This window comes from Drosophila grimshawi, unplaced genomic scaffold (assembly GCF_018153295.1).
Source record: "Drosophila grimshawi isolate 15287-2541.00 unplaced genomic scaffold, ASM1815329v1 contig_537, whole genome shotgun sequence".
In the NCBI taxonomy this organism is placed as follows: Eukaryota; Metazoa; Arthropoda; class Insecta; order Diptera; family Drosophilidae; genus Drosophila; species Drosophila grimshawi.
In genome coordinates this window covers 42,718-70,113 of record NW_025063348.1, presented here as the reverse complement: position 1 = coordinate 70,113, position 27,396 = coordinate 42,718, and the positions used below count along the sequence as shown (strand labels likewise).

The 27,396-nt window shown below is 39.8% G+C and overlaps 3 protein-coding genes and 1 pseudogene across 3 annotated transcripts; 3 read left to right on the top strand and 1 right to left on the bottom strand.

Moving 5' to 3' along the window:
* Positions 1 to 902: 902 nt before the first annotated feature.
* LOC122322683 lies at positions 903 to 2,797 on the bottom strand (annotated as a pseudogene).
* Positions 2,798 to 5,082: 2,285 nt separating this feature from the next.
* Positions 5,083 to 7,236, top strand: LOC6557833 (polycystic kidney disease 2-like 2 protein). Its single transcript, XM_001985589.3, has one exon. The coding sequence runs from the start codon at positions 5,083 to 5,085 to the stop codon at positions 7,183 to 7,185; it is 2,103 nt and encodes a 700-aa protein (XP_001985625.2). The 3' UTR covers positions 7,186 to 7,236.
* Positions 7,237 to 13,511: 6,275 nt separating this feature from the next.
* Positions 13,512 to 15,847, top strand: LOC6558507 (polycystin-2). The gene has a single exon (XM_001985588.3). The coding sequence runs from the start codon at positions 13,576 to 13,578 to the stop codon at positions 15,814 to 15,816; it is 2,241 nt and encodes a 746-aa protein (XP_001985624.2). The 5' UTR covers positions 13,512 to 13,575; the 3' UTR covers positions 15,817 to 15,847.
* A 5,538-nt stretch (positions 15,848 to 21,385) lies between these two features.
* Positions 21,386 to 25,759, top strand: LOC6570645 (polycystic kidney disease protein 1-like 3). Its single transcript, XM_043215739.1, has 3 exons — positions 21,386 to 21,538; positions 24,654 to 24,992; positions 25,055 to 25,759. The coding sequence occupies exons 1-3, from the start codon at positions 21,386 to 21,388 to the stop codon at positions 25,757 to 25,759; spliced, it is 1,197 nt and encodes a 398-aa protein (XP_043071674.1).
* The last annotated feature ends 1,637 nt before the right edge of the window (positions 25,760 to 27,396 follow it).

Genomic DNA, 27,396 nt, shown 5'->3' with positions numbered 1-27,396 from the left:
TATTAATTCATTTGTATACCCTTCCTTTTGGGTTTATATTTATTTATGTTTAGACCCTTTCCTTTTGGGTTTATATTAATTTATTTTGATACCCTTTCCTTTTGGGTTTGTATTTGTTTACGCTTATGCCCTCTCCTTTTAGGCTTATATTAATTCATTTTTATGCCCTTCCTTTTGGGTTTATATTTGTTTATGCTTATGCCCTTTCCTTTTGGGCTTATATTAATTTATTTTTATACCCTTTCCTTTTGGGTTTATATTTGTTTATATATTTGTAAATGTGTTATATACATATGTATAAAACCACATTTATTTTCCCTCTCTTTTTATGTTGGGAAAGAAAAAAATGTGAATTATGGAATTGCTATATTGATATATTGTTGTTGTATAGAATTGTGGTAAGTTTTAGTGTTTGAGAGTTTCAGGCTCACCCGTATCCCTTTGGTCGCTGTGCGGCTTCAGGTCACTCACGTGTGCTGTCCTTATTCGCCTGTCAGTTATGCCTTTTGTTTTGCATATTACGGGCGATGTAAAATCTACTATCTGGTAAGGGCCCCCGTATCTCGGTGCTAGCTTCGCCGCGAATCCTTCTGCTGCATTCGACAAGTGGTGTAATTTCACTCACACTCTGTCTCCGATATTGGGTTTAAACGGTCTACGACGCAGGTAGTAGTGCTTTGCTTGGTCCTGTGCTGCCTTTTCTAAGCTCCGCCGGACAATTTCGAATACTTCCTTTAATTTCCTCTCATTGTCGAACGGTGTTTGAGCTGCTTGGCCTGTTCCGACTGTCACCTCGTTTCCTTTGGAAGCCTTGGCTCTCGGCCTTGTGTTACGAACGCCGCGCTGTACCCGGTGGAGCTTGAGACGCTGGTGTTAACTGCCAGTGTCAGCTCGGGTAGAGGTTAGTCCCAACGTCTTTGGTTCTGGGGGATGTGTCTAAAGAGATTTCCGGATTCTTCACTATAGTCTGGGAACTTCCTCGGATTTTTTGCTATGTCAGACCGCAACTTTTGGATCCAATTACAACTTTTGTTTGACTGGTCCATCGAGTCGTCCATAGTCTAGACTCTGAGGCACGTATCCTTCAGGGGTTGTCGGGATAGGACGCCTGCAACAACATTAAGGTTTCCCTTTCTGTATTTGACGTCAAAGTCGAACTGTTGCAGTTGCAGTGTCCATCTCGCGATCCTGCCTGATGGGCTTTCGATGGAGTTCAGACACTTCAGTGCCATATGATCCGTGATGACAGTGAAGTGGTATCCTTCCACGGTCATAGCTTCCTTATGCCCCAGATTCTCGCAAGGCTTTCTTTTTCGGTCGCTTGCATACGATATCACCCGTCCGGCCTCCTCTGAGTTTTGGGTCAGTATCGTTCCCAAGCCATAATTGCTATCATCCATCTGCAAGCAAAATGGCCTTGGGAAATCTGGGCATGCTAGCACATGGGATTGTGTCAGCTTAGCTTTGACCTTTTCGAAAGCTTCTTGGTGCTCTCCTGTCCATTCCCATTTTGTACCTTTCTTCAATAGTTTGTGTAGTGGGTGTACTGTGGTGGCAAAATCTGGTACGAACCGCCTGTACTATGATGCCACTCCCAGGTACTGTCGTAGTTCCTTTACGTTTCCAGGGGGTTTCAACTCGGCGATAGCAGCTACTTTCTCCAGATCCGTGCGTATCCCTTCTTCGGTCACCTGATGGCCAAGGTATTTAAGTTCCGTTTTGAAGAAGTCGCACTTGTCCACATTGATCCTCAGGTTCGATACTCGCAACCGTCGGAACACTTCTCGCAAGTTGTGCATGTGTTCCTCGCGCTTATTCCCGATCACAATGATGTCATCCAAATATGCAAAGGAATGCTTTTGTTTATCTCGGCTTGCGTTTTGGGATTTTTAGGGGAGTACCGCTGTTTAATTGGCCGATCGTAACTCATGACAACACGATGCTCAGTTAGAGGCGATATTCCTTTTATATCCCCAAATGCCGCCAATTCTCCTTGCAAAAATTGATCAATTGATTGTGGCTACGGACAATCTTTCCTCTTGTTGGTGGATCTCGTGCTTTGGGATGCTTACTAGCAACCCTGCGCACTCCAAAACTGTGCCCATGCCTGACAAGAAGTCCCATCCGAGGACTAAGTCGTCGATGACTCCTGGGAGTATCAGTAGGGCAATATCCATGTTCCTCAGCCCTAGTCTGATGTTCACCTCGGCCTGTTCTCGGAGTCCGCTGTTTCGGCCATCTGCCATCCGGATTCGACGTTCGGTTGCGCTCCGTCGGCCTACGTTGTCCAGTCCATGAGCTAGCTTCTCGCTAACGAAGCTACTCGTGGCCCCTGTGTCAATCGTAGCCTTATACCGACTGTTGCCGATCTCTACAACCGCTGTCATCTGCGCTCCTTCATCCTGTAGGCTTCCGATTAGCGTCTTGGGGCTGTCCTGTTCGGCTTCCGCTCGCCCCCGTTTCCCGACGGACAATATACTGATGAGCGAACTCCGATCGTCCACATAGCCAGCAAAATTCCAGCATAGGATTCGTATACTCAATTGCAATATGTCCCTCCTGGCCGCAAAATCAGCATGACCTCGCTGGATTTCATATATGTGTTTGTATGTTGTCTCGTCTCGTCCTCGGGGCAGGTCTGGATCTCGTGCCGACTTCGGTCCGCTCCTGATATGCTTGGTTGTGTCATTGCCATACATCATGGTCGATTACGTCTCTGAGCGGATTCCCTGTGGCTATATTTTGGAGCTTCCTGACGCGTCTGTGGTGGCTCAATGCGTCGTCGTGGTGAATCCATGTGTCTCGGTTATTCCATGCGGCTCTGTTGTCTCAGCTATTCCCTGTCCGCTTCAAGCTCCTCGAACGCTTCGGCCAAATGCATAAATTCTGCCAAATGCATCAATTCTGCCAAATTATTGAATTGGTAAGGCCTGGCGTAAGCTCGTAAATCCGGGAGACCGTTGTTGTATATTTTATTAAGCTCTCTTTCCGCTGAATACTGCAGTGGCCACATGAGCGTCTGCATTTCTACCATGTACACTTTAAACGGTTCGTGCATCGCGTGCCGTCTTCGGGAAACTTCGTCCTTCAAGTTTTCGAAGTAGTCTCTTGGAAGGAAATGCTCCTGAAAACTTTGGACGAATGCTACCCATCTCGTCCAGTGCTGGTTGTTGGCTATGTACCACTTAAGAGCCATTCCCTGAAGTAATTCGGGCATCGCCCTGGGAATTAAATTCAGGTTCAATCCATATGTATCTGCTGGCCATTCGACTTGTTACAGGAATTCCAGAGGCTTGGTGGTACCGTCGAAACGAAAATTCCATTCGCGGACTTGTTTCGCTACTCTGGGGTATTCCTGGGACATAGTCGGTGCCGTTTGTTCGTTTATAGACACTCTTCTTTGTGGCTGTGGTGTGGACGCTACCCCCAAAGAGTATGATTGGCGCCTCGAGTCCGCGCTGCTGCACTTGTTGCCGGGATGCTCAGCTGGGCGAAATTTATATTCGTCGACTCTCTTGCATCTGCAACATTTCTGATTCTCTGGCCGGCGATTGTCTGCCATGAATCGCCGCCAGTTCCTCCAATCTTGTGCTATATGGCAATCTGTTTTCGTGAGTACTCACCCACTCTCCAAATTGTCTGCACATAGCATCCAAAGTTCCGGATAACTCCACTTCGAATTCTGCTCCATATTTCAGCACTTCGTCTTTTTTTAAATTGTACACCCACGCGCGAACCATTTTTATTTTATTTTATTTTAATATATATTATGTGTTTTAATTTATTGCAACCACCAAAGTTGGGCGCCAGTTGTAACGAACCTATTTACTAGGTTGTGTTTTAGCTAAGCTAAAACTCAGTCGAGCTGCGGGTTCGAGCAACAAATTTATTATTGCGTTCACTTGAGGCCGAAACAACATGTATATGTCATTGAACATCTGCAATTACATACGCCGCCATTAACATGTGCATGCATCAATTAAATTATATTTGGGTATTAAATATCCGCACCATTACAGGGTGCTTATCTGCTTATTGATTTATATTTGCATTATGCTGCCCGGTGACCTGCTTGGCCATAACTGAAACAATTGAAATTCAGTTTGGGAAAATTTCTTTTTACACACGAAGAAACACCACTTTTAAAACAATTCCCTTCAGTTTTCGCATCTACGCTGGGTTGACTAACAAATTCGTCAGCATGTGGTTCATGTTTGATTGCAGTCTTAGACGCATAACGAGTTTTTACCTCAGTCTGAGTCTTTAACACGTTTACATTTCTGGCCTGGAACATTTTCCTTGCGGTAGAATCTGGAATATGCTATATAAAATACTCTACCCAGCTCTATCTACTTTGACAAGACTTGCTATATCCATCAAAGCATACAATTATTCGTATAACGTCTCTCCTTTTTCTGAACATATTGAACCAATCTTCTTCTGACAAAATATTGATAGCAAATTTGTCATGCTGCCCTCAACATTTTTCAATCAATAACTATTTTGGGGTGTTGCAAGCTGGGACAATTTAAAGTGGTAACTAGTGATGAGATTGATCATGAGGATGACTCTCATCATCCCGATCACCGAAGTCAGTCAGTAGTCTTCTAATCCGCACTTTATGCCAACTATATGTAAATCTATTTGACAGTTTGCAGCTCTACAGCGACCAGTGCTATAATCTCTTCCAATTAAGCAATTTACTTTATCAATCGTTCTAATTTAACTTTAACGTCTATGCCAACCGATGTTCATATCAATTGCAGTTTCTACCAATATCTGTATCTTAATCCCCAAAACTTCTTGCTGTTCTACCACTCGGTAGCCGCTTTGACTACGCTTGCCCCAATACATTACTGATATCGCCACTGACTCAATTACTTACTCTCAAAAGTATCGGTGCAATGGCAATGAGGTTGACAGATAGATTTTACTGTTTTTGTCCGTTTCTCTCCGATATTAAATCCCACACTGCTATTCTGTGTTTCTCCTGTAATAACTTATTTGACATTGACAGGCATTAGTCAAACAGTAATGTCATTAGAATTGTATAAATTTATTGAGAAACCTAATTAGTTCAAAATGAAAGCATTTCTAAAAAAGGATAAATTATTTTTCGCGACGACCATCCTTATAATACTCATTTGTGTGGGTTTCGTAATACGTTTTTCTGGCTTTAACCATGAGAAACAGAAGATAATCTCGATTCTGGTGAACGTGTTTATGGTGACTGTAATGCTATTCCTTGTTGCTGATACAATCAAATTCCTGCTGTTGGCGATTGATGAGGCCTTCTGGCCGCGCAAGTTGTCTGCCTTCACCACGGATAGTGAGGCAAAACTCCACACTCGCACGGATTACCTAAAGATGCGGCTAAATTCGTTGCGCTATCGGCTGCTGGTAACGGAGGATCATCGGAACGAGAAACTGAATTTGAGATATCAGAATATTGCACACGATCTGTGGCTATATGGGAAGTATTTCTTCCTACTGATGTGCCTGGTGCTGGTGACCCAAGACGAATTGCTCTACTTCAATAGCAACGTACTGAATGACTTTTTTATGAACAATCACACGTACACCATGGGACTGAAACATGTGAATAGACTCGATCAACTCTATCCGTTCATTGAGATCTCACTTGTGAAGGCCTTCGAAACGAATGCCACCAACATAGGAAATCTTAATATTTTGTATGGCGATCACACTAGCATGTTGGGAGTGGTGCGACTGCGTCAGCTGCGCAGAAAAGAAAATTCGCACACGGGCTGGAAACCAGTCGAGTTTTCAAGTCTCGACTATAAGCCCAAATGGAAGTTACCTTATGAACGAATATCATACACAGACAAATATTGGCGCATCTATGAGCCCTGGCTGCCCATTAGTCCGACTTACAGTAGAACCGATAAGTTTTTTTTCAACTATAACTATCCCGGTTATTTACAGAGCTATCCGGAGATGGAGGGCTATGTAACACTGCTCTCAAACAGCTATGACAATAGTATGAGGGTGATTGAATACCTCCAGGAGAAGCATTGGCTTACGTGGAAAACAACGGCAGTTTTCATGGATTTTACTCTCTTCAATGCCGATGCGAATATCTTCACCATATGCACTTTACTCGTGGAACAAACGCCCTTTGGGACTATTCTGTCCAACGCAAGGATAATCAGTGCAAAACTGCATTTCGTTGCGCAGCTGGGAAAAGGTGGCCTCATCGTACTGATCATCTACATAATTGTGGTCATACAATTCTTCAAGGCTTTGGTTATGGTGATATGGTATGAGCCGATCAAGCTGCGCAGCATGTGGACCAAGTTGGATTTGATTATCTTTGTGCTCAACATCACAGTGATTATTTTAGTAAGCGTACAGGAATTTATGGTATCGCAGCTGCTTGCAAAGGTCGAGAGTTCCAGCAAACTCGAGTTTCTTGACTTCCGTATGCCTACCCGCCTGCATGAATGGACCCGCAACATGCTTGGCTTTCTTGTCTGCCTTACCACCATGCGTTTGTGGCGTGTGCTGCAGTTTGCCAGCGTCTTTCAACTATTCGCTTCCACGTTGTACTCAGCGTGGCAGGCGCTGGCTAGTACTGCCATGATAATTCTAACATTTTTAGTGGGGTTCGGTATTGCAGTTGTCACTATAAATGGAAACAATGCGGATAGCTTTAGCCAGCTGTTCAAGAGTATTATATCGTCGTTGTGCTTTTCTTTTGGCTTCAGCTCACAAATCACGCCAAATGATCTATTTTATGGTGGTCGGTTGCTGGGCTTGGTTTTATATCTAATTTTGGCATTTTTCGTTGCCTTGCTGATGACAAATCTATTTGTTTCAATAATTAACGATTATTTTTCGCGTGCAAAGCGTATGCGAGATGAGAAACATGAAGAAAATATTAACTTTCTGCAATTCCTGAGAGTCGAATACGCCGCCATATTTAAATTCTTTCAAAGGATGGCAATTTTCAAAATGGCCTACAAGCGGCATAACCGCACAGTTGCCGAGAACATAAAACGTATTTTGGACCACAAAGTGAAATTGAAAGCATCCGAAAAATCCGAAAGCATTAAGCACGCTGAGTATAAGCGTCGTATTGAACGACTGTTCACTGTTGCGGCTATCATGCAGACCCAAATGGAACTACTTGACCACATGCTATTCGAAGCTGAAAATGTCTAATTAGATCCAACGGATGACGTTGAAGAAGGCTATTTCATTTCTTTGATATTTTATAAGCTTATTATTATAATATTTAGTATTATATATTGTTACCTATCTATAGTTGTGTTGAGCGTGATGGCATAAAGCGCGAGATGCAAGCGTGTAGTGTATTGTACTGCATTGTTGTACTTAGTGCTATGAATACTTTTCCTGCTACATCTCCTGAGCGAATTCCAATATGAGTATTGAGTCAATTGCTTGTTGTATGCCTCAACGTAATTTTGATGAGCGTCTTTATCTGATCGAATTCCTTCAGAAAAATCTGCACGATCCAACATATTTTTCAAACTATTGCGAACGAGAATCTTTTTTTCTTACTCTATTCCAAATAGCATTTTGTTAGAATGTTGTTTTATTGTCCATTGAATCGTATTGTCTATTCTGTGTACGACTGTTTCCACCACTACTTCCCAATGTTAGTTTTTTCTCCATCTATAAGTTGGATAGAGCCTAACAAATTTTGTGAAAACGTCTACTTTATGTATTTGTTCGACGTACCTGTGTCAACCGGCCAAAGTGATATATATACGTATACACTGGAAACAGTTTCAAATATGTATCATTGTCTTAGCCTTGATGTTTGCAAGCCAGTAAGTTATTGATATGTCTACCATCTTGTCTATACCAATATGTCCGAATTCGTTATGGTATTTATAAAGAAAATAACTTTCCATTTCTTCAGGCATACAAAACAAAAGGCTATTGCTGTATTTCTTTCTGTAAATTATGCAATTTCTCATTTCAGAATACCTGTGTTCTGTACTTTGTAAATCTTTTTTTAACTTTAGCAGTTTGTTACCTCTATTTTGGAAGATAATTAAATTTTCTTCCAATATATTTGTGTCTATTGCCAACATTTTAACGTTTCTACTAAACGCATCCACGTGTTACATTCTGTTCCCCGATATATGCTCTAACATGTACTAGCCCAACGTATCATTCAAGTGATTAGCTCTTTTTTGTTCAGTATAGTCGTTTTTGTATATTTGAAAAGTTTTCCAAATTAATGTTGAGGTACTTTACTAACGTCTTTGACGCTTAGAAAAGTAAAATCCTGAATATAATTTTCCATCACCCTTTTTCTGTATCAGGATCCATCCGAACCCTATCGCACTAACATCGCAATGCGGTTCTATCGGATCTGATTTCTGTCAATTCCTTCTACAAGATATTTTAATTTTTCAAAGCATTCTAATTCAACAGCTCCGAATTCAAATTTCTTGTCTTCTCACCAAGTCATAAAGAGGTATAGCTTTTGTGGAAAAATCCTTAACTAATTTGCTAAAAAAATAAAACATAGTCTCAAGACGCTCCCATGCATCTTTTTCAAAGTTAGAAAATCAACTATAAATAACTATTTGTAACGAGTCGTTTTGCGGAAATTTTGTACTATGTCGGGTAATTATCTTTTAACATTTTTTGGCACAATTCTTGGTCCACTCGAAATTAGTTGTTGGTGCTTAGGCGGCGGCTCAAGCGAATAGATAAGCAGATAACCTAAAAAAAATAGAACAACTCAAAAAGCAGCACAAGAAGCTTTTCAATAGGCGTACGGTTCAAGCTGAGGTCTTGTTGCGGTCAAATTGTCAAGATTATTGAGAGAAAAAAGTCGTGTCCATAGCAAATCGACAGTGACTAAAACCACAATTGGCAAAAGAAAAGCATTCGACCGAACCAATTCAAACCGTTCTAGGCAATTTTTTTTGGGAAAGAGAAAATACCAGACCTGCCACTATTTCTAGCAAGCTACACGCGGGGGATAATTTACACCGAGGGAATGATATAACCCGACAAAGTTATTTGGCTTTATTCCATTGAGTCGACATCGGAAGCGTCGCTAGTCAGCGGGACGAAAGTGCGAAGGAGTGTTTAACCCAAGAGAGCAACTTCATCCCACGGATCCCGATTGAGCGGATATTCTCTACTGTCCAGGAGACAATAAACAGTTTGCAATCAAATAATTCCGAGTTTATTATGTGTGAACAGATCATAAAGTTTGAGCAGATCATAAATCCTCTGATAAATTTAGCACTATTCGACAAGCTAATTTCGCAATTGGCGAAACGCTCTAAATTACTTTGAGTGTCTCGCTTAATCACTGATAGTAAGAAATGTAATCGTTAAATTTTTTTTATATTAATATGTTCATTGTCGTATAAATTTATAAATTTCACAATGTATATATAAAATACTCTGTAATACTCTTTGGAGTTACAATCACGTGTTTTATTTTATGTTTTATACACTGTCGATTTGCTAAGTACACGACTTCTTTCCTTCAATAACCTTGACAGTTTGCCCGCAACGAGACCTCGCTTGAACCGTGCGCTTATTGAAAAGCTTCTTGCTGAGCTCTTCTTGAGTGAGCGATTTCGTGCTGCGTTTTGAGTGGTTCTATTCTAGTCGGTTATCTGCATATCTCTTCGCTTGAGCGGCCACCTAATCACCATCAACTAATTTAGAGTGGACCAAGAATTGTACCAAAAAAAAATTATTATTGAACGACTACTACACTTGGTTGGCCTCCTTTTGTCGGGACTGTACCAAGATGGCGTGTTCTTTTTGGTAATTTTCCATTGCCTAGGGCGAAAGAGATCGAATTCGCTGCAACTGCATCAGAGTCGGATTTCGGCCTGATAGACAGTTATGGTGAGGGGCGCATATAATGCACGCTAATATGCATCTCGCATGCACATCCATGAATATATATATATATATATATATATATATATATATAATTAATAATCATAAATATACGAGTACATATACATGCATACTCACACGTGTATAGTTATATGGCTCCTCACACTCCCCCTCTTTCTTTGGCAGTGGAAATATTCCACTTTCTAACCTAAAGATAAAAAAGAGCTGAAAATATAAATAGCAAGAATGTCTGGGTTTTTTTTGTTGTTTTATTTTATTTTTATTTTTATTTATTTTTATTCCCTGTGGAAAACCCGCGTGCCTCGCATCGATGTCTTTACTCGGTTTTGGCACCCCTCACGCCACACGATCCTAGATCCCCGTTGACTTGGCTGGGCATCGGTCACGGGTAAATTCGTCCTTCAAGTTTTCGAAGTAGTCTCTTGGTAGAAAATACTCCTGAAAACTTTGGACAAATGCTACCCATCTCGTCCAGTGCTGGTTGTTGGCTATGTACCACTTAAGAGCCATTCCCTGAAGTAATTCGGGCATGGCCCTGGGAATGAGTGGTGCCGCCGAAACGAAAATTCCATTCGCGGACTTGTTTCGCTACTTTGGGGTATTTCTGGGACACAGTTCGTGTCGTTTGTTCGTTTGTGGACATTTTTCTTTGTGGCTGTGGTGTGGACGCTACCCCGCAAAGAGTCTGATTGGCGTCTCCAGCCCGCGCTGCTGCTCTGGATGTCGGGATGCTCAGCTGAACGAAATTTATATTCGTCGACTCTCTCGAATCCGCAACATTTTCAGTTTCTCTAGCAGGCGATTGTCTGCCATGAATCGCCGATAGTTCTTCCAATCTTGTGCTATATGGCAATCTGTTTTCGTGAGTACTCACCCACTCTCCAAATTGTCTGCGCATAGCATCCAAAGTTCCGGATAACTCCACATCGAATTCTGCTCCATATCTAGCACTTTTATTTTTATTATTATAGTTTTTTTTTTTAATATATATTATGTGTTCTAAATTATTTCAGTCGATCTGAGAATTCGAGCAAAAAATGTATATTAAAACAGAGGGTATATATATATATATATATATATATATTCAACTTGATTTTATTTATCGCACTTATATTGTTGGAAATTACACTTTCCAATGTTAGTATCTGATCACTTAATGGCTACTCGCTCAGTGGCATCTCGCAATTCATCGGTATCCTTGGTCAGGTTTGATTCGAGCTTCTGTGCGCAAGAATCTGCCCCAGGCACTCCGCCCATCAGCTACGCAACTCCAGGATCTCAGCCTGCCCGCCAGATATTCCGTCCAGCACACCAGCTGCTCACCATGACTAGCGGTTTCCTTGTTCCCAAAGGAACCAGCCTCTAGTACACCTGTGAGTCAGGATTTGCGTGTCTCACTCTCTGGCTAATCACAGGCCAAGCCTCGCTTGCTTCAATTGGCTCTTCGCGGATATCGCCAGTTGCCACAATTCGAGCGTGGCAAGGATATACATTTCGCACCTAATTTCAGGACCTCGATGTCCTGTGATTCTTGAACTGATCCTTGTGTTCTGTTTGAGTCCTTCAATACACAGTGCCCTTGCACTCGTCATTTGTATCTTGCGTTCACGTATCTCGTTGTCTTTGGGATTGCGACCGACTCACTTTCACTTTTTGCACAGATCGATTCTCTCTCGTTTATAGGTTCGCGCAGACTCGCTTATATATTCACACAGCCCTCGCCTTGTGCTGCTGCGATTCTTTTATAGGCCTTGGCCACCTTTTGTTTGTACTGTACCAAGCTGTACTGGCGTGATCTTTTTGGGGGCGTGATGCTTTTGGTAATTTTCCACTGCCTTTTTGCTGGCGCTAACCATTGTCTGCCGTCAGTGTGAGTATGGACAACAATATTGCGCCCACAATACTCCTCACACACTAACGGCACATGTCCTAATGGACATGTGTATCAGACACGCTTAAATGGCTGAACACCTGCGTTAGAAAGAGAGAGGGCGAAAGAGAGCGAATTCGCCGCAACTGCATCAGGCCCAGATTTCGACCTGATAGACAGTTATTGAGAGGAGCGCATATAACATTTTATGTACACGCAAAATTGAGGAACTTGTGTGCACTTCTGATTTTTAAGCCCTAAGGTCCTTGTGGCGGCGGTATTTTAAGAGGGCTACCAACAAGTTGCCTTTCAAATTTGGTGACACTATAATGAAATATAGGCGGGGTGCTTGAGATGGGCGTAGCATATGCCGATTGTTGAAGGACATCGGTAACAACCTACCAACTCAATTTGGTGACTGTAGCTTTAAAATTGTGGAGGATATGTGGCTTTATCGATTTGATATTGTCGATTGACACTTTGTCTGCCGTCGGCACAAGTTTCAAGGCTCTAGCTTTAAGGGGGTCGAAAACAGTTGCGTTCATACAGACGGATAGACAACATAAAAGCATGATTTTGTACAATGTCCAAAGCCAGGATAAAAAACAAGGAACCACAAAAAGGACAACAAGTGGCGGCAGCAAATATACGACTGAGCCAGAGGCTGCGTAGAACAATCTTATTTTATGCATAGCCCGCATATCTAACCGGCTGCTAACAAGCGCTCCGACTGCATGTAAATCGCTTCGACAGGAAGGGCGCAGCTTTGGCAGATAGTTTTGGTTCCAATTATTGTTGTTAACCCCCGCCGCGCAAAGAGTTAGAATGTGAACAATAACGGTGAAATAGACTAAAATTTTTGTTAATATGCCAATTATATTTTGTATGTCTACTTTTATTCATGTTAAAATGATTGTTTATTATTACTTTATTATCACTTATCGTTTATTAGTGTTAGAGCGAAGATTCCACGTGCCAGGGAATGCCTGGATAGGAAAATATAAAGAAGTACCACCAGCGTTGTGTACTCAACAAAAGTTTATTTAAGACTGACGCAATGCTGGACTCAAACATATTTATAGATGCACGGTTGCATTGAATTTAAATTAAAAAATTTTAAAAATTGTTTTTTTTTTGTTGTTTTTGTTATTTCTTTTAATTACTTTTTATATTTATTAATTAGAGGAGTGTCTCAGGCCTGCAAATATTTCTGATTTCATCAAATTCGGTACATTTCGTAGAAAATAAACGATTAAATAAACAGCTTTTTTTGGGAAAATAATGCGCTGCATCGTTAAGCTTATTGAGCTTCATAACTTGACTTAAGCAATTTAGAAATAAAATACTTTTTGTGGTAGGTTCACAATCACATTTTTGAGATTTTGGTACAGCCTTTCTTTAACCATTTCTCTACCCTCGACAATCACAGTACTACTCAGTTCGGTCTCCACATTAAAATTGAGTTTATTGCAGGTAAAGATTATGTTAATTACAGTTGTTACAGCGCTTCTTGTACTCTCGCTGAATACAACCGTGTACGTTATATTGCATGCTGATATTTGCTTAATGCTATCAGTACTCTGCCTAATACATTATTGCGAACAAATTAATGACAACTGAAAAGTTGACAGTTTCAATTTGTTGAGAAATTAGATTTGCTTACATGTCAGTCATAATTTGTAAAAAAGTTGATCGAATTTGTCTGGAAATCATTTGAAATATTTCTTAATATTTTCCCTAGTAAGAACATTGTTTTGTTCAAATTAAAAACGAGTGGAACATTTTTGCAATACTTCTAGAATAAAGTAAAAGCAATGGACAGACACACAAGACATAAATGGTTTTTTGCATTCACAGTTTTTATTATACTGACATGCGTGTTTTTGATGATTACCTATTCGGGCTTTGAGCACGAGTCGACAAATGGGAAAAATCTTCTACTGATAATACTGATTGTATTGTTCTTCCAAACAGTAATCGCAGATCCAATTAAATATCTAATAATTTCCATTGATATGGCTTTTTGGCCACGAAGCATGGCCAAGCATCGCAAAGACACAAAAGAAGACGAAAAGGACTATAACCGCCTCAATTTCCTCAAGCAACGGCTGAGCAGTATGCGCGTTCAGATGCTGATCACCGAGCGCTACCGCAACCAGACCTTGAACCATGAATACAAGGATATTGTAAAAGATCTGTTGCTCTATGGGAAGTACTTTCTCATCTTAATCTGCGTGGTGGTGTTGCCACGTGACCAGCTAATGTACTACAACACGGCCAAAATGAAATATCTGCTCATGCGTAATCATTCCGAATATATTGGACTAAAGGAGATTAATCACCTTAATCAGCTTTTCGATTTTGTAAAGTCATCGCTAGTCGATGCCTTCAACGAAGGTACGAGCGAGGGCGCATCCTGGGTCCACTCCGAACAAAATAAAATACTTGGCGTCGTTCGGCTGCGCCAGTTGCGCCTGGCCAAAGAGGACTTCGGCTGGGGTGTTCCCAAATTTACAGATCTTATGTATATGCCCGGCTGGAAGTTGCCTTACCAACGACTGCTCTATACCCACAAATATTGGCGCGTCTACGATCCGTGGCTACCCATAAATGGGCAACACGATTTTACATCCAGCGTACTTCTAAACTTTGATCACGTTGGTAAATTTCTGTATTATCCGGAACTTTGTGGGTACGTCGCATTGCTTGCCCGCAGCAGGCAGAACAGCATGAAAATACTTGATTTTCTTACTGATAACCAATGGCTTAACTATAACACGTCAGCGGTATTTATGGACTTTACCCTCTACAATGTGGATGCAGATATGTTCAGCGTGTGCACATTGCGAATGGAACAACTGCCATTTGGCAGTGTTATACCAGATGTGACATGTGAGAGTATTGCGATGATTAATGATGCATTGCAGCTACACTACATCGTGATCCTGGTGTTGGTCGTCTACTTGGTAGTCGTATTACAGTTCATTCAGGCATTCATCGTGAACTTGTGGTATCAGCCTGACAAGCTGAAGAGCATGTGGTACAAACTGGACTTGATAATTGTTCTTCTCAATGTATTTTTGTTATTTGTTATCATCGTACGTTTAATACTGATATCGTCGCTGCTGAAGAGTTTGGCGTTCTCCAATAAGATGTCATTTCTCGACTTTCGAAAGCCGGCGCGCTTGTATATGCTGACAAACATATTGACTGGATTTCTAATCTGCATAACTACGCTGCGATTGTGGAAAGTGTTGCAGTTCTCGAAAGTATTTCAGCTATTTACGAACACCCTGTATCTTGCCTGGAAGGCTTTGGCCATCACTGCCCTGGCAATACTAATCATCTTAATGGCATTTGGCATTGCGTTTACTATCATCAACGGCAATAACAGCCCCCACTTTGTTCAACCGGTAAGCAGTGTTATTACAGCATTGTGCTTCTCGGTTGGCTTCAGTCAGCAGCTCAATCCATCGGATCTCTTTCATGGTGGCAAATTTATTGGCATGTTAATGTATGCTGCCTTAGGATTTGTGGTTTCTGTGCTGCTAGTCAATGTGTTTATTACAACGATCCATGATTATTTTACGATTGCAAAGTCTGAGCGCAATGCCAATTTCAGGCGAGAAATCACATTTTGGCAATTCTTGCGTGTGGAATATTATGGTGTCTATAGATTCTATAAGTCGTTGCCTTTTATAAGAAAGGAATACAAACGCCACAATCGTACTGTGGCTGAGAATATCCAACACACCTTGGATAACGTCGATAAACTTGCACAAATGAAAGCTCGAGCCAAAAGGCGTGTATTGAGCAGCACGGAGAAAGTTGAGGAATATAAGGATGAGGAAACTCGACAGGCAGAGTACAGAGAACGTGTGGAGCACATGTATGCGATCGCATCTATTTTGAATATTCAAATGGAAATACTTGAACGTCTGATATTTGATAGCGACAAAAAAAAGAAAAGGGAGAGGAAAAAAAATCGACGCGATCAAAATCCTATGCAAAACAACCGAGAAGGTTTTAATGATAAAAATGATAGCGTTGTGTAATTGCCTAAATACATATATTCGTCTAATAATATCATTCAAAAACATCTTTTCATTAATATTTTAAGATTTTACAAATGCTCTTAATTTTAAATAAGATTTTGTAGTGTACTCGTCGACAGAACGTTCGTAGAGGACATCAAGATTGATAGTCGGGTCATACAAGGGTTTGTAAAACGTTTACCTAAAATTCGGGGAACATTTATGATTATTGAAGGACACAGCGGACGAAATACTCTGGACTGTAGCTCTTTTGGGAGGGGTGGGGTTTTGCCAGTCCTCAATAGTGAACATACAATTTTATTATTTTTAGGATTCTCACTGAAACTAGGAGACGATTGTCAAAAAAATGTGCATATAAAGGAAAACACAACAAAATACTTATGATCAAGCGGACCAATTAATGTTGCTATAGGCTTTCATCTGTCCGGGGTGTTTTAAAAACGGGCGAGGTCTGCGGTGGTGGCCGACACTCGCGTTCATACCCTAACCCAACCATGATCTTTGAGGCGACGTCAATCGATGATCCTTTATGTATCCTTATCCTAATTCACTATATTACAATGCCTCCCAGGAACGGTCACGATTTCTGGCATTTCATTTCGCAATTAATTTCCAGGTTTATTCATATCGATAACATAACATTAGAGGCGAAATAGCGTCAGCCGCATAATAGGATTTTCTTAATTAACAAAATTACTGCTAATAATTAAAAAAAATAATTTAAACATGCACCTAAAAAAATGCATGAAAAAAATAATTATCTTAATAATAATCAAACAAAATTTGAATTAAACAAAATGAACTACACAAATTAATTTAATTAACAAAATGAATTTGAAAACCCTGTTGATTTTACAAAATTAGCGAAAAAAGTACGCTAAACTACGTTAGTTAGTTCAATAAATAATTTTAATTTAACAAAATTAATTTGAGAAACCTGCTAAGCTCACAAAATGAATGGAGAAATTATGCCAAATTACTTTCATGATTTAAATTAATAAAATTTTAATTTAATATAAAAAATATAATTTAATATAAATTAAGAGAAAAATTAATAATTAATAAGGGATTTCAATTTAAAAAAATTAATTCAAATTATTAAACTACAAAATTAATTAAGGTTAGCAAACGAATTAAACTACAATTTTATATAATTCGGACTGAAAAGTGAACATAACCCTATCAGAAGATAATTAAATTGAAAAAAAAAATATATTTAATATTAAGGGGTGTGCGCACTGTGCCCGGGAATTGTAATAACTATTTATTTATTTTATATTTGACAGAAAAAAAATTTTGCGAAAGTGGCCGAACCGATCTCGCAGGACCTATATTTCATACGGTCAGTGCCTGCTAAGCTTGCCTTAGCTGTTCGCATTGCACGAGCTTAAAGGGAGTGTTGGTTGTTTTTGTAAGGTGTTGTTCAGTATGTATATATAGATTTAATATATTTTTAGTTAGCCGATATGCACGTAATTGGTTTTTTTATTATTCTTCTTTTTATTTTTTATTTTTTGTTTTGTATTTTTTTATTGGCAAATGCAATATTTAAAGAGGCAGGCAAATAAAATTACGCTTTCACCCAACTGATACGGCATATATTCTTTCCCATACGGGTGGATGTAACCACAAGTGCGGAAAGCTTTATCGGCACAACTTAATATGCCTTAAAAAAACAATAGTAACATATAAAAGAGCTTTACACTTACATATGTCCAGCGTTGGAAAGTTGGATGTGTGTTGGTACGTTAGTGGTTGGTCTATATATATTTTAAATAGGTTATGCTTATGTTATTATATGTTGTTTTTTTTTTAAATTTATTTATTTATAAATTTTTTTTTTAGGCTACCGTTCGAATTATCCAAGGAATTATTACGGGTAATTTTAAAATTTTATAAAAAAATTAAGGAAGAAATAAAATGTCGAGAGCGTCAGTTTCGCTCGACGGCGCGTTGTGATGCACTGCTGTGACGTCAGCGGATAGAGATTTAAAAGCTTTGGCGGAAGCTTTGCGCACGCGCAGCTAGGCGGTCGAACTTGTGGAGAAAACTGCCAATGGGCACCAGCAAAAATAAATTCCAATTTTGAACTCGCACACTTGCGTAATACTTGCATACTGCGGGATTTTTGTTCATATTTTGGCTGAATTGTGTGCACCACATTGAAACTTGTTACTTATATTTTAAGGCGCGCGGATATAACCTCACACGTGTGCCCACCGGGGAGCAAACCAATGTGGAGTTTGTTGATTTGGTTGGGGTATAACATCGAGGAAAAAAGGCTGAGCTTTTCCGCCATTAGATCTTTTATAAGCAATTCCAAGAAAAAGCTCCGAAATGTGAATGTTCTGTTCCTTACATTTTGAGAGCCGAGAGTGATCAAGTTTTGCAAGATTTCTTGCCAGCGCATCTCAAGGCTAGTTACTAAGAAACTTAAAGGAAATTTTGTCGCCTGCGATCGATCAATCGCAAACAATATGCGGTACAATTTAAAAATGACGAGGTTATGATAGTAGGAGGCTTATGATAGAGTTGGTTCAACAGGTAAAAAACCAGAGTTACTTGTGCGATTGGTTTATATATTAGAAAACAATAAGCAAAATATTTTTAAACATGGATTTACAGAATTATACAGTGAATTTACTCTGATTCCAACAAATAAACTGATTATAGCAAAAAGAAATATTTTTGCAAATCAAAATAGCATTTAAGCTCAGGGATAAGTTTACATAGAAATAAATAGATGTCTATCTGCACATATAACATGGTTGGATTGACTTGCCTGTTAATGCTGATCAATAATATTATCAAATATTTATTTATGTATAGTTTATGCCAGATCTTTGCACAATTTTATGGTATGTTTTGTACTAGATTTTAATAGACATAGTGTTTTTAAATATGTTATGAAGCTTTTTTCATAATGTAATAGGACAACAACAAATGAATTTTTCAGGCAAACCGAAGATTACATACATTTGAAGACCGGAGTAAATCTGCCGACATTCAAATATTGGACCGAAGTTCGAATATTACTATTGTTCATTTAGATGAAATATATATAAATATATACTCACTCCAAGATAACTATTAAGTAATAATGCTTTCATATTTGTATTTAACGATCGTTTTGTTTTATTCTGTTAGAAAATTATTTTCGAAGCGCACAATCTCGTCGTCTAAAAGCAACTAACAAGAGGCGACACTTAATGTCTCGGAAGAAACATGTAAATATATGAAATTTTTGGAAACAGTGTGCACGGAGCAACGAACAATTTTTATAGCTAGAGTTGTGGAAAATTCATTTGATCACTGGATTACCCAACTCAAATAAAATACAGACAATATTTTTAGTGCAACAAATTAATGAGGAACATGTGTAAAATGCTGTATTTTCAACACGGCAAAACATTACGGAGCATCATCAAATTCAAGTGGTCTTTGCCGTGGATAATTTTTTTATTATAATTAATTTTGTTTTATGTATTTACTAGGTGCCATGGCTTAATAGTGAATTTATAGATTTTTTGTATTATTTCTGTAATGTTAATTTTTTTCTATGTTCGACTATAAATTGTTTTTATTTTTCGAGTGTCACGTGGGCATATAATTTTGTTGGCACCTGTAAGCATTACAATCTAATTCAAGTCAAAAGCTTACGATTGGCGTCACCTATTGCGCATGCGCCACCGACTTTGAGCTTTCAAAGCTCCAAAGATAAATTCGAAGCCGAAAGCTTCAAGCTTAGCTTGGGAAAAGCTGCAGCCTAAATCGTATAAAAGTTCAAGCTGATGTGTATATGTATATGTATCAAAGTTTAATTATTAGTGCGGATCTGGGTTTTTATATTTTGTGGTTATTTTTTGTTACGGTTTGTGTGCTTCTCAAACTTGTCTTTTAAATTTGTTTGCGCTATCAGCTTTTTGATAGCTTTATTTTTAATACTTAATAATACTAAGTTATTTACTTTATAAAATTTATTTAATATATTTAGACTAGAAGCCTAGCTTAGTCTTTTCACCAACACTATGTTTATTAGAGGCGTGAAGCCAATTGCTAAACCTTTTCACAATGAGATTAACTAACGATCGATTAGCTAGAGTTTTGTGAAATGAGCGAGCGCCCTTTTTCGAGAGATAGAGAGAGAGAGAGTGTTGCACAAAGAGAACCGTTAAGCCACACAGGCGACAAATTTATATATATATAGATCATTAATGTGATTGTAACTTCGTTGCTGCTGCTGCCAACATACTCCCCCGTTGAAAGACTTCCTCTCAACAGAATCTTTAACAGGCAGCAGGCACATCTTTTGACAGCTTCTTGCTAGCCCGACTTTTCTAGTCATCCTCATCCTCGACTGGATTGACTGCCTGATGATTCGTTGGCTCCAACTTGGTGGCTTCCAACTCGGCATCATCACTTCCATTGGCTCTGCGGCGGCTGCTGCTCTTTCTGTGCCTACTGTTGGATTCGCTGACTGTGGCTCTTCATCTGGAACATCCTTGTCGTTCATTTTCTGCTCATTGTTTTTTTTTTTTTTTCTTCCTTTTTTCTGTCCTTGGGTGTTTTTTTTTTTCCCCCCCTGTTTTTTTTTTTCGTTTTTTGGCCCCCCATAAAAAAGGCCCCCCCCCTGGGCGGCTTCCTTTGGGGGCCCCCGAAAGTATCTTCTCTAAAGCAGGCGGCCCCCACTTTTTTGTGGCCCCCCCCTGGGCCCCCCTTTTAGGGGTGCGGGGGGCCCCCACCATTTTTTTGTTTTTTTTTTTTTTTCCCCCCCCCCGGGGGTTTTTTCCTCCTCCCCCTTTTTGTTGGTTTTCTCCTGCTCCAGTCCGGGAGAAACTCCTCCTTTTTTTTCTCTTTTTGGGGTGTGGTGTGTTTCCCTCTTTTTTTGGTGGGGTTGTTTGTTTTTTTTTTGTTGGGGGGGGGAAAGAATTTTTATATACCCCCCCCACTACTGTTGTTTTTGGGGGGGGGGGGTGTGGTTTTTCTCTACCTCTTTTTTGAGTTGCAGTTGCAGCTACTCCTGTAATACCTGCTCCGTTCAGCACTGGACACTTCCCCCCCCCCCCTTTTTTTCTTTTTTTTTTTTTTTTTTACCCCCCTTTTTTTTTTTTTGGGTCCCCCCCCTCCCCCCGTCCATTTTGGTAGGGCTCACTTCAGAGTTTGGAGCAGCAGTGTTGCCACTGTTGATGGTCAACAATGGTGCATCTGCATCCAATTCCATGGGCTGCATTGCCCTTTTTTTTCTCCCCCCTCCCTTATTATCCTCCCAACAAGTCGTAGAACATACTGGCTCCAATCAGCAAATCCACACGCTGAGGTTTGTAAAAAGTTGGATCAGCCAGTCGTATGCTATCGGCATAGTCCGATACTTCAGACTTGAAGGAAATTTCCACCGTATGACCTTCATTACGAATATTAGTGTCACCAAGACCGGACACTATAGTTGTAGATCGAGTTTTTTTTTAACTGTAACTGTTGCGCCAAACGAGAGGTGACCAGATGCAGTTGAGAGCCCGAATCCAGTAAGGCTCTGCATGGAAGAAATAGGCCCGAACAACTTTTCACTAGAATGACAGCCGTCGCCAGTAGCACGACTTCTGATGATCCATCGTGTGCAGCAAGAGAAGCCGATGGTAAAATGAAAGACGAAGACGCAACGAGAGCAGAGTCAGATGATGCATTGGCGGGCTGCTGGGAGATGCTGTCATCAAAGTTCTGCAGGGTATGATGCCTATTGCCACTGACATGACAATGTACACTGCTGCATGGCTGCGAATGGTGTCCGAACTTTAAACAATTAAAGCAAAGAGCCCACTTATTTTCTTCCTTGTGTCGCAGTGAGGGAGACAAATTTCCAAATCTGGTGCATGCATAAATAGTAAGGCCGACACAGTTATAAAATGGGCACGGAGAATTGTTAGATTGTGATGCCACATAGGCTCGTATACTGTGGTTAGGATTTTGATTGTTTTTTCCCACCTGAGAATTAAAGAGAATGATATCCCATTGCATGCTCCAAGTTCTCTAACTTCTGGCATCGCTTCTCCAAGAATGTGTAGAATTCTTGAGCTGAGGGTATTTGGTCCATCGGTGCAGACTCCTCCCAACAAGTCTGAGTAGTGATGTCCAGTTTTTGGAGCAGCATGTGTATGACCATGCATCCAGATATTTCCTGGAAGATTCCCAATGACTCAAGCGCGCGCATATGGGAGTTGACCTTGTCTGAAAACTCTCGAAGTTTCCCTGCTGAAGTCAAATCCATCTTCTTGAGCCCAATATTCTCTTTGATATGTGATTGGAAAACTAATCGCTTGCTGTAAAAGCGTTTGCTTAGAATGTCCAAAGCCGCACGATAATTTGCACTTGATATTTCTAGCGAACGTACTGATTCTAAAGCTATGCCCGATAAACACGACCGCAAGTGCTGAAGCTTCTCAATGTCACTAAGCTGAGTGTATGTGTCAATAATTGAGTTAAACATGGATATGAAATTTGCATATTCCGTGTAACCACCAAAAAACGTATGCAGCTTGAGCTCCGGCAAGCGCCGTCGATGAGAACGATCAATATATATAGGAGCTGACCGTTTAGTTGCCGGCTCAAAATGTCGAAATGTTGACGATAAGGGACGCGATTCGAACATTTCAAGTTGCCTTTTTAAACGACATGCCACTTCTACAAACAGACTCAGAAAGTTTCTGCTTATCTCACTGCCTATATCATCGTAGTCAAGACGCTCCAGGCTGTCATGAGCAAGGTTAAATGAGGCTTCCGTTTTGCTTAAAAGTTCTAAGTTTGACCTTATCGTCGACACCGGCCACAAAACGTCTAGCCTCTGTAGCGCGGCGTAACTTGATTCCGCCTTGCGCTTATAATAAAAAATTTGTGCAGTCATTTGCCATTGGACGCGACTGTTGTTGTTCTTACGCTTAAAGCACATACAAATTGCTGTCAACTGCACAAAGTAAACCGACAGAACAAATGCACCGACAACGAAACGGTCTCTATATGCTCAATCGCCCACGCGCAGCTGCTTATGTACACGAAAAAAGTTCACAAAAGTTCAAAGAAAATCAGAGGCACACGAAGCGGCAATTATTTGGCGAACTTCTTTTGCTCTTGTCTTATTATTTAGTTGAGTATCACTCGAATCACTAATATTGTCTTGATTTGTATTATTGTTTATTAAACGCACTTTATGGTTTAATCACAACGATACACGAGCAAAAACCACTTTATTTAATATATTCAGACTAGAAGCCTGGCTTAGTCTTTTCAACAACACTTTGTTTATTAAAGTTTTGAAGCCAATTGCTAAACCTTTTTACAACGAGATTAACGAACGATCGATCAGCTAGAGTTATGTGAAATGAGCGAGCGCCCTTTTTCGAGAGAGAGAAAGAGAGCGCTGCACAAAGAAAGCTAAACGCCGGTTGCTGCAGCTACATAACCACACAGGGGGGTTATCTGGTTTTTTTGTGACTTTAACAAGGGCTTTTATTAGTCTTGCACTCATACGAAAATACACAGCCGGTCAATTATGGCATTAACAATTTTTTAATTTTTGAGTAGTGACGTGTTATTGTACGGTCAGCGGGCAGGGGTGGACCCACTCCTGCAACAAGCCGATCCGCAACAAATCATAAGTATATGGTGTATAACATCTGGCGGTCGCCGCTTTAGGGCAATGGTCATATATGAGTCGCCACTCCTAAATCTAACCGTGTAACGAACACGTTGAAGTGTGCAGCAAACTGGAGGCGTACTCTGCCTACAGAGTTGACTGTGCTCGGGGAAAATGGGGTGGATGCTTTTGCTGCCTAGTAAGCTGCCGTGTCACATAACTAAAAAATAGTAGGCAGAGTGCTAAAGGAACGGAATGAAACAACCAGACAGAAAGCTAACAGAATCCACTAATGATCGATAGTTAGATCGAAGAGATGTTGATGTTCTTCTTCATTTACCCGCCCAACCTGTAAATACTAATATTCGGTGCCTTTACCCTATCAATGATGCAAAGCCATATTTATCTCAGGAGTCCATTAAACTAGTTTTAATCCATAATTAATTCCTTATATACTTCATAATGGTGGTTTTAGTTCCATTATTTTTAACATTAATTTTAGGAGTTTTACTTAATTACTAGTTTTCAAGTTTAATGCTTGGGAATGTTACTTATTTACTGATAATTCATTCAATTTCTTTTTCTTCAATTTAGATCTAATAATATTCAATAATAAACTTATGCTACAAAAGCTCTTGGCTATATATATAGATATATGTATTTAATTTGAGTTAACTAAATCAGGCAGGTACTTACATATGTCTTTGTATACCACATCTGTTATATGATCATTATTAGTTGGTTATTTATATAACTTACAATCTCTGAGTGCGGTCACGCCGTACTTACAGCACCAAAACAGTTGTGTTAGTAGTCCATCGTAGTCGACAGGCCTGAAGACGGATGACGTTGCTGTTTGAACTTCAAAACGGATTAGACAATATAACAGCTGATATCACATATACATACCATACCAAGTTTAGTTAATGCATTATAAAATTAAATATTAATTCCTCACAAACTCATTCTATGTTAATTTAAACTAAAGTTTAATAAAACGTAGAGTTGTGTAGCCCTGTAGAGTTCAGTCCTAAATAATCGAAGTTTTGCAGTGCGGTCACTATTTCTTCACGATGATTCGGTCAACCACCGCTCACATATGATCCGATACTTGTACCAGTCAGAGACTTCGGCGCTGACCCCTCTTTAAAAGACTGGTCCCGCTGCACGTGAGCACTGTACTGATGTATTCCCCGTATTGCACACCCAACAGATTAACAGCAAGTTAATTCTTAACGGCAGCAATACGACCATAGGACTGAAACATGTGAATAGACTCGATCAACTCTATCCGTTCATTGAGATCTCACTTGTGAAGGCCTTCGAAACGAATGCCACCAACATAGGAAACCTTCATATTTTGTATGGCGATCACACTAGCATGTTGGGAGTGGTGCGACTGCGTCAGCTGCGCAGAAAAGAAAATTCGCACACGGGCTGGAAACCCGTCGAGTTTGCAAATCTCGACTATAAGCCCAAATGGAAGTTCCCTATGAGCGAATATCATACACAGACAAATATTGGCGCATCTATGAGCCCTGGCTGCCCATTAGTCCGACTTACAGTAGAACTGATAAGTTTTTTTTCAACTATAACTATCCCGGTTATTTACAGAGCTATCCGGAGATGGAGGGCTATGTAACACTGCTCTCAAACAGCTATGACAATAGTATGAGCGTGATTGAATACCTCCAGGAGAAGCATTGGCTTACGTGGAAGACAACGGCAGTTTTCATGGATTTTACTCACTTCAATGCCGATGCGAATATCTTCACCATATGCACTTTACTCGTGGAACAAACGCCTTTTGGGACTATTCTGTCCAACGCAAGGATAATCAGTGCAAAACTGCATTTCGTTGCGCAGCTGGGAAAAGGTGGCCTCATCGTACTGATCATCTATATAATTGTGGTCATACAGTTCTTCAAGGCTTTGGTTATGGTGGTATGGTATGAGCCGATCAAGCTGCGCAGCATGTGGACCAAGTTGGATTTGATTATCTTTGTGCTCAACATCACAGTGATTATTCTAGTAAGCGTACAGGAATTTATGGTATCGCAGCTGCTTGCAAAGGTCGAGAGTTCCAGCAAACTCGAGTTTCTCGACTTCCGTATGCCTACCCGCCTGAATGAATGGACCCGCAACATGCTTGGCTTTCTTGTCTGCCTTACCACCATGCGTTTGTGGCGTGTGCTGCAGTTTGCCAGCGTCTTTCAACTATTCGCTTCCACAGCCATGATAATTCTAACATTTTTAATGGGGTTCGGCATTGCAGCTGTCACTATAAATGGAAATATTGCGGATAGCTTTAGAGCATGAGATCGTCTATTAAAGAGAAAGTCTAATTATATCCAACAGATGATGTTTAAGATTCTCATAATTAGGTGAGATAGCCTATTAAAAAAATATATATTTAATCAATCAAATTAAATACACTGATACAAAATAATCCAAATTTTCAACATATCATTTTACCTGAAGCCAATAAGAATGCACAAAAGAGTTTCTCAGGTCAGCTCATGAAGATACTCGACTTTCTCGCTGATAACCAATGTGCAAATTGGGAATGAAACAACTGCTCTTTGCCAGTGTTATATCACATTTGACATCGCGATTCTGGTGTTGGTCGTCTTCTTGGTAATCTTATTACAGTTCATTCACGAATTCATCGTGACGAGCTAAAGAGCATTTTGTACAAACTGGATTTTGTCATTGTGCATTTCAATTTATTTTCGTACGATTAATACTGGTATCATCATTGCTGAAGAGTTTGTAGGGATCCAATAGTAATTGTTTAAAGGCGAATGTTCGTTTAATAAAATCATTCGAATCAATATATTCCTTAAAACTTTTGCATTTTACAAATGCTCCCAATTTTAAACAGGATTTTTAATATTATCATTTTTCTCTTTTAAATGACATCTTCAAAACAACTAAATAATTATGCGCAAATAGTTTCTATATTTGACTTGAAAAGGCTTTTAAGGCAATTTGGAGATGGCTTTGTTGGACTTGTTTGCAAAAACTTGCGGAACCTGAGCCTGGCTGTGGGCCAATAGCGAAATGACTTATGACTAGCGAACCATTTCGGACTTACTTGAAAGAGCATTCAGCTCGCACAATTGTTATGGGTTGGCAAATAAAAATTTAATACCTCATGCTTTTAGGCTGCTGCTGTAGAAAACTATTTGAGTTGCCCAGTTTCCAGTTCGCAGTTCCGAGTACCCAGTTCTGTGTAATCGGAGGCAGTCGTTTGTGTTAGACCCACACTAATAACTTTACACACATTTTGATCAACAGCAAATGTAGCTAAACTAAACAATTGCGAACGGCGCTAAACTTTTGCCAGTTAAGTTACACACCCTCCCTGCAGACAGACTGTCTGCTACTTTTTTGGTGCACACTTACACATACATGCACATACGTATGTACCTAATATGTGCACATATGTGTGTACCAGTTGGGGAATTGAGTAAACTTTTATAATTATTAGCAACAAATGAGCAGTGACAGAGTGCTTTTGCAATAACTGTAACTTTTTCCAGACAGATCCTTTCTGGCCAGCAAAAGAAAAAAAGGATACATCTCAAATGATAGCTGACTGTTACGGCTCAATTTAAAAGTTTTAACCTGACTACTAGCACGTATTTACCTAGGACCAGACACATAAGAAATAGTGTAACAATTAAAAGCCCTGACAAGTTTAAAATGTCCTGAGTGAGGGAGAAAAAAGTTCTTAATTTTAGATAGAGCTTAGATAGAGCTTACCCGGTTTTAATAGAATTTGTTTATGTCAAAAAAAAAAAAAAGAACAAACCGCATCGAGAACATCTTTAGAAGTATTTTAAAAATGTATGGTGCAATTACAAATATGTAATAATGCTGTAGTAGATTGAGCTCGATTGCAATATGCCCTGAATACAGTTGTTAAAGTATTCAAGACTTATTGCCGAATT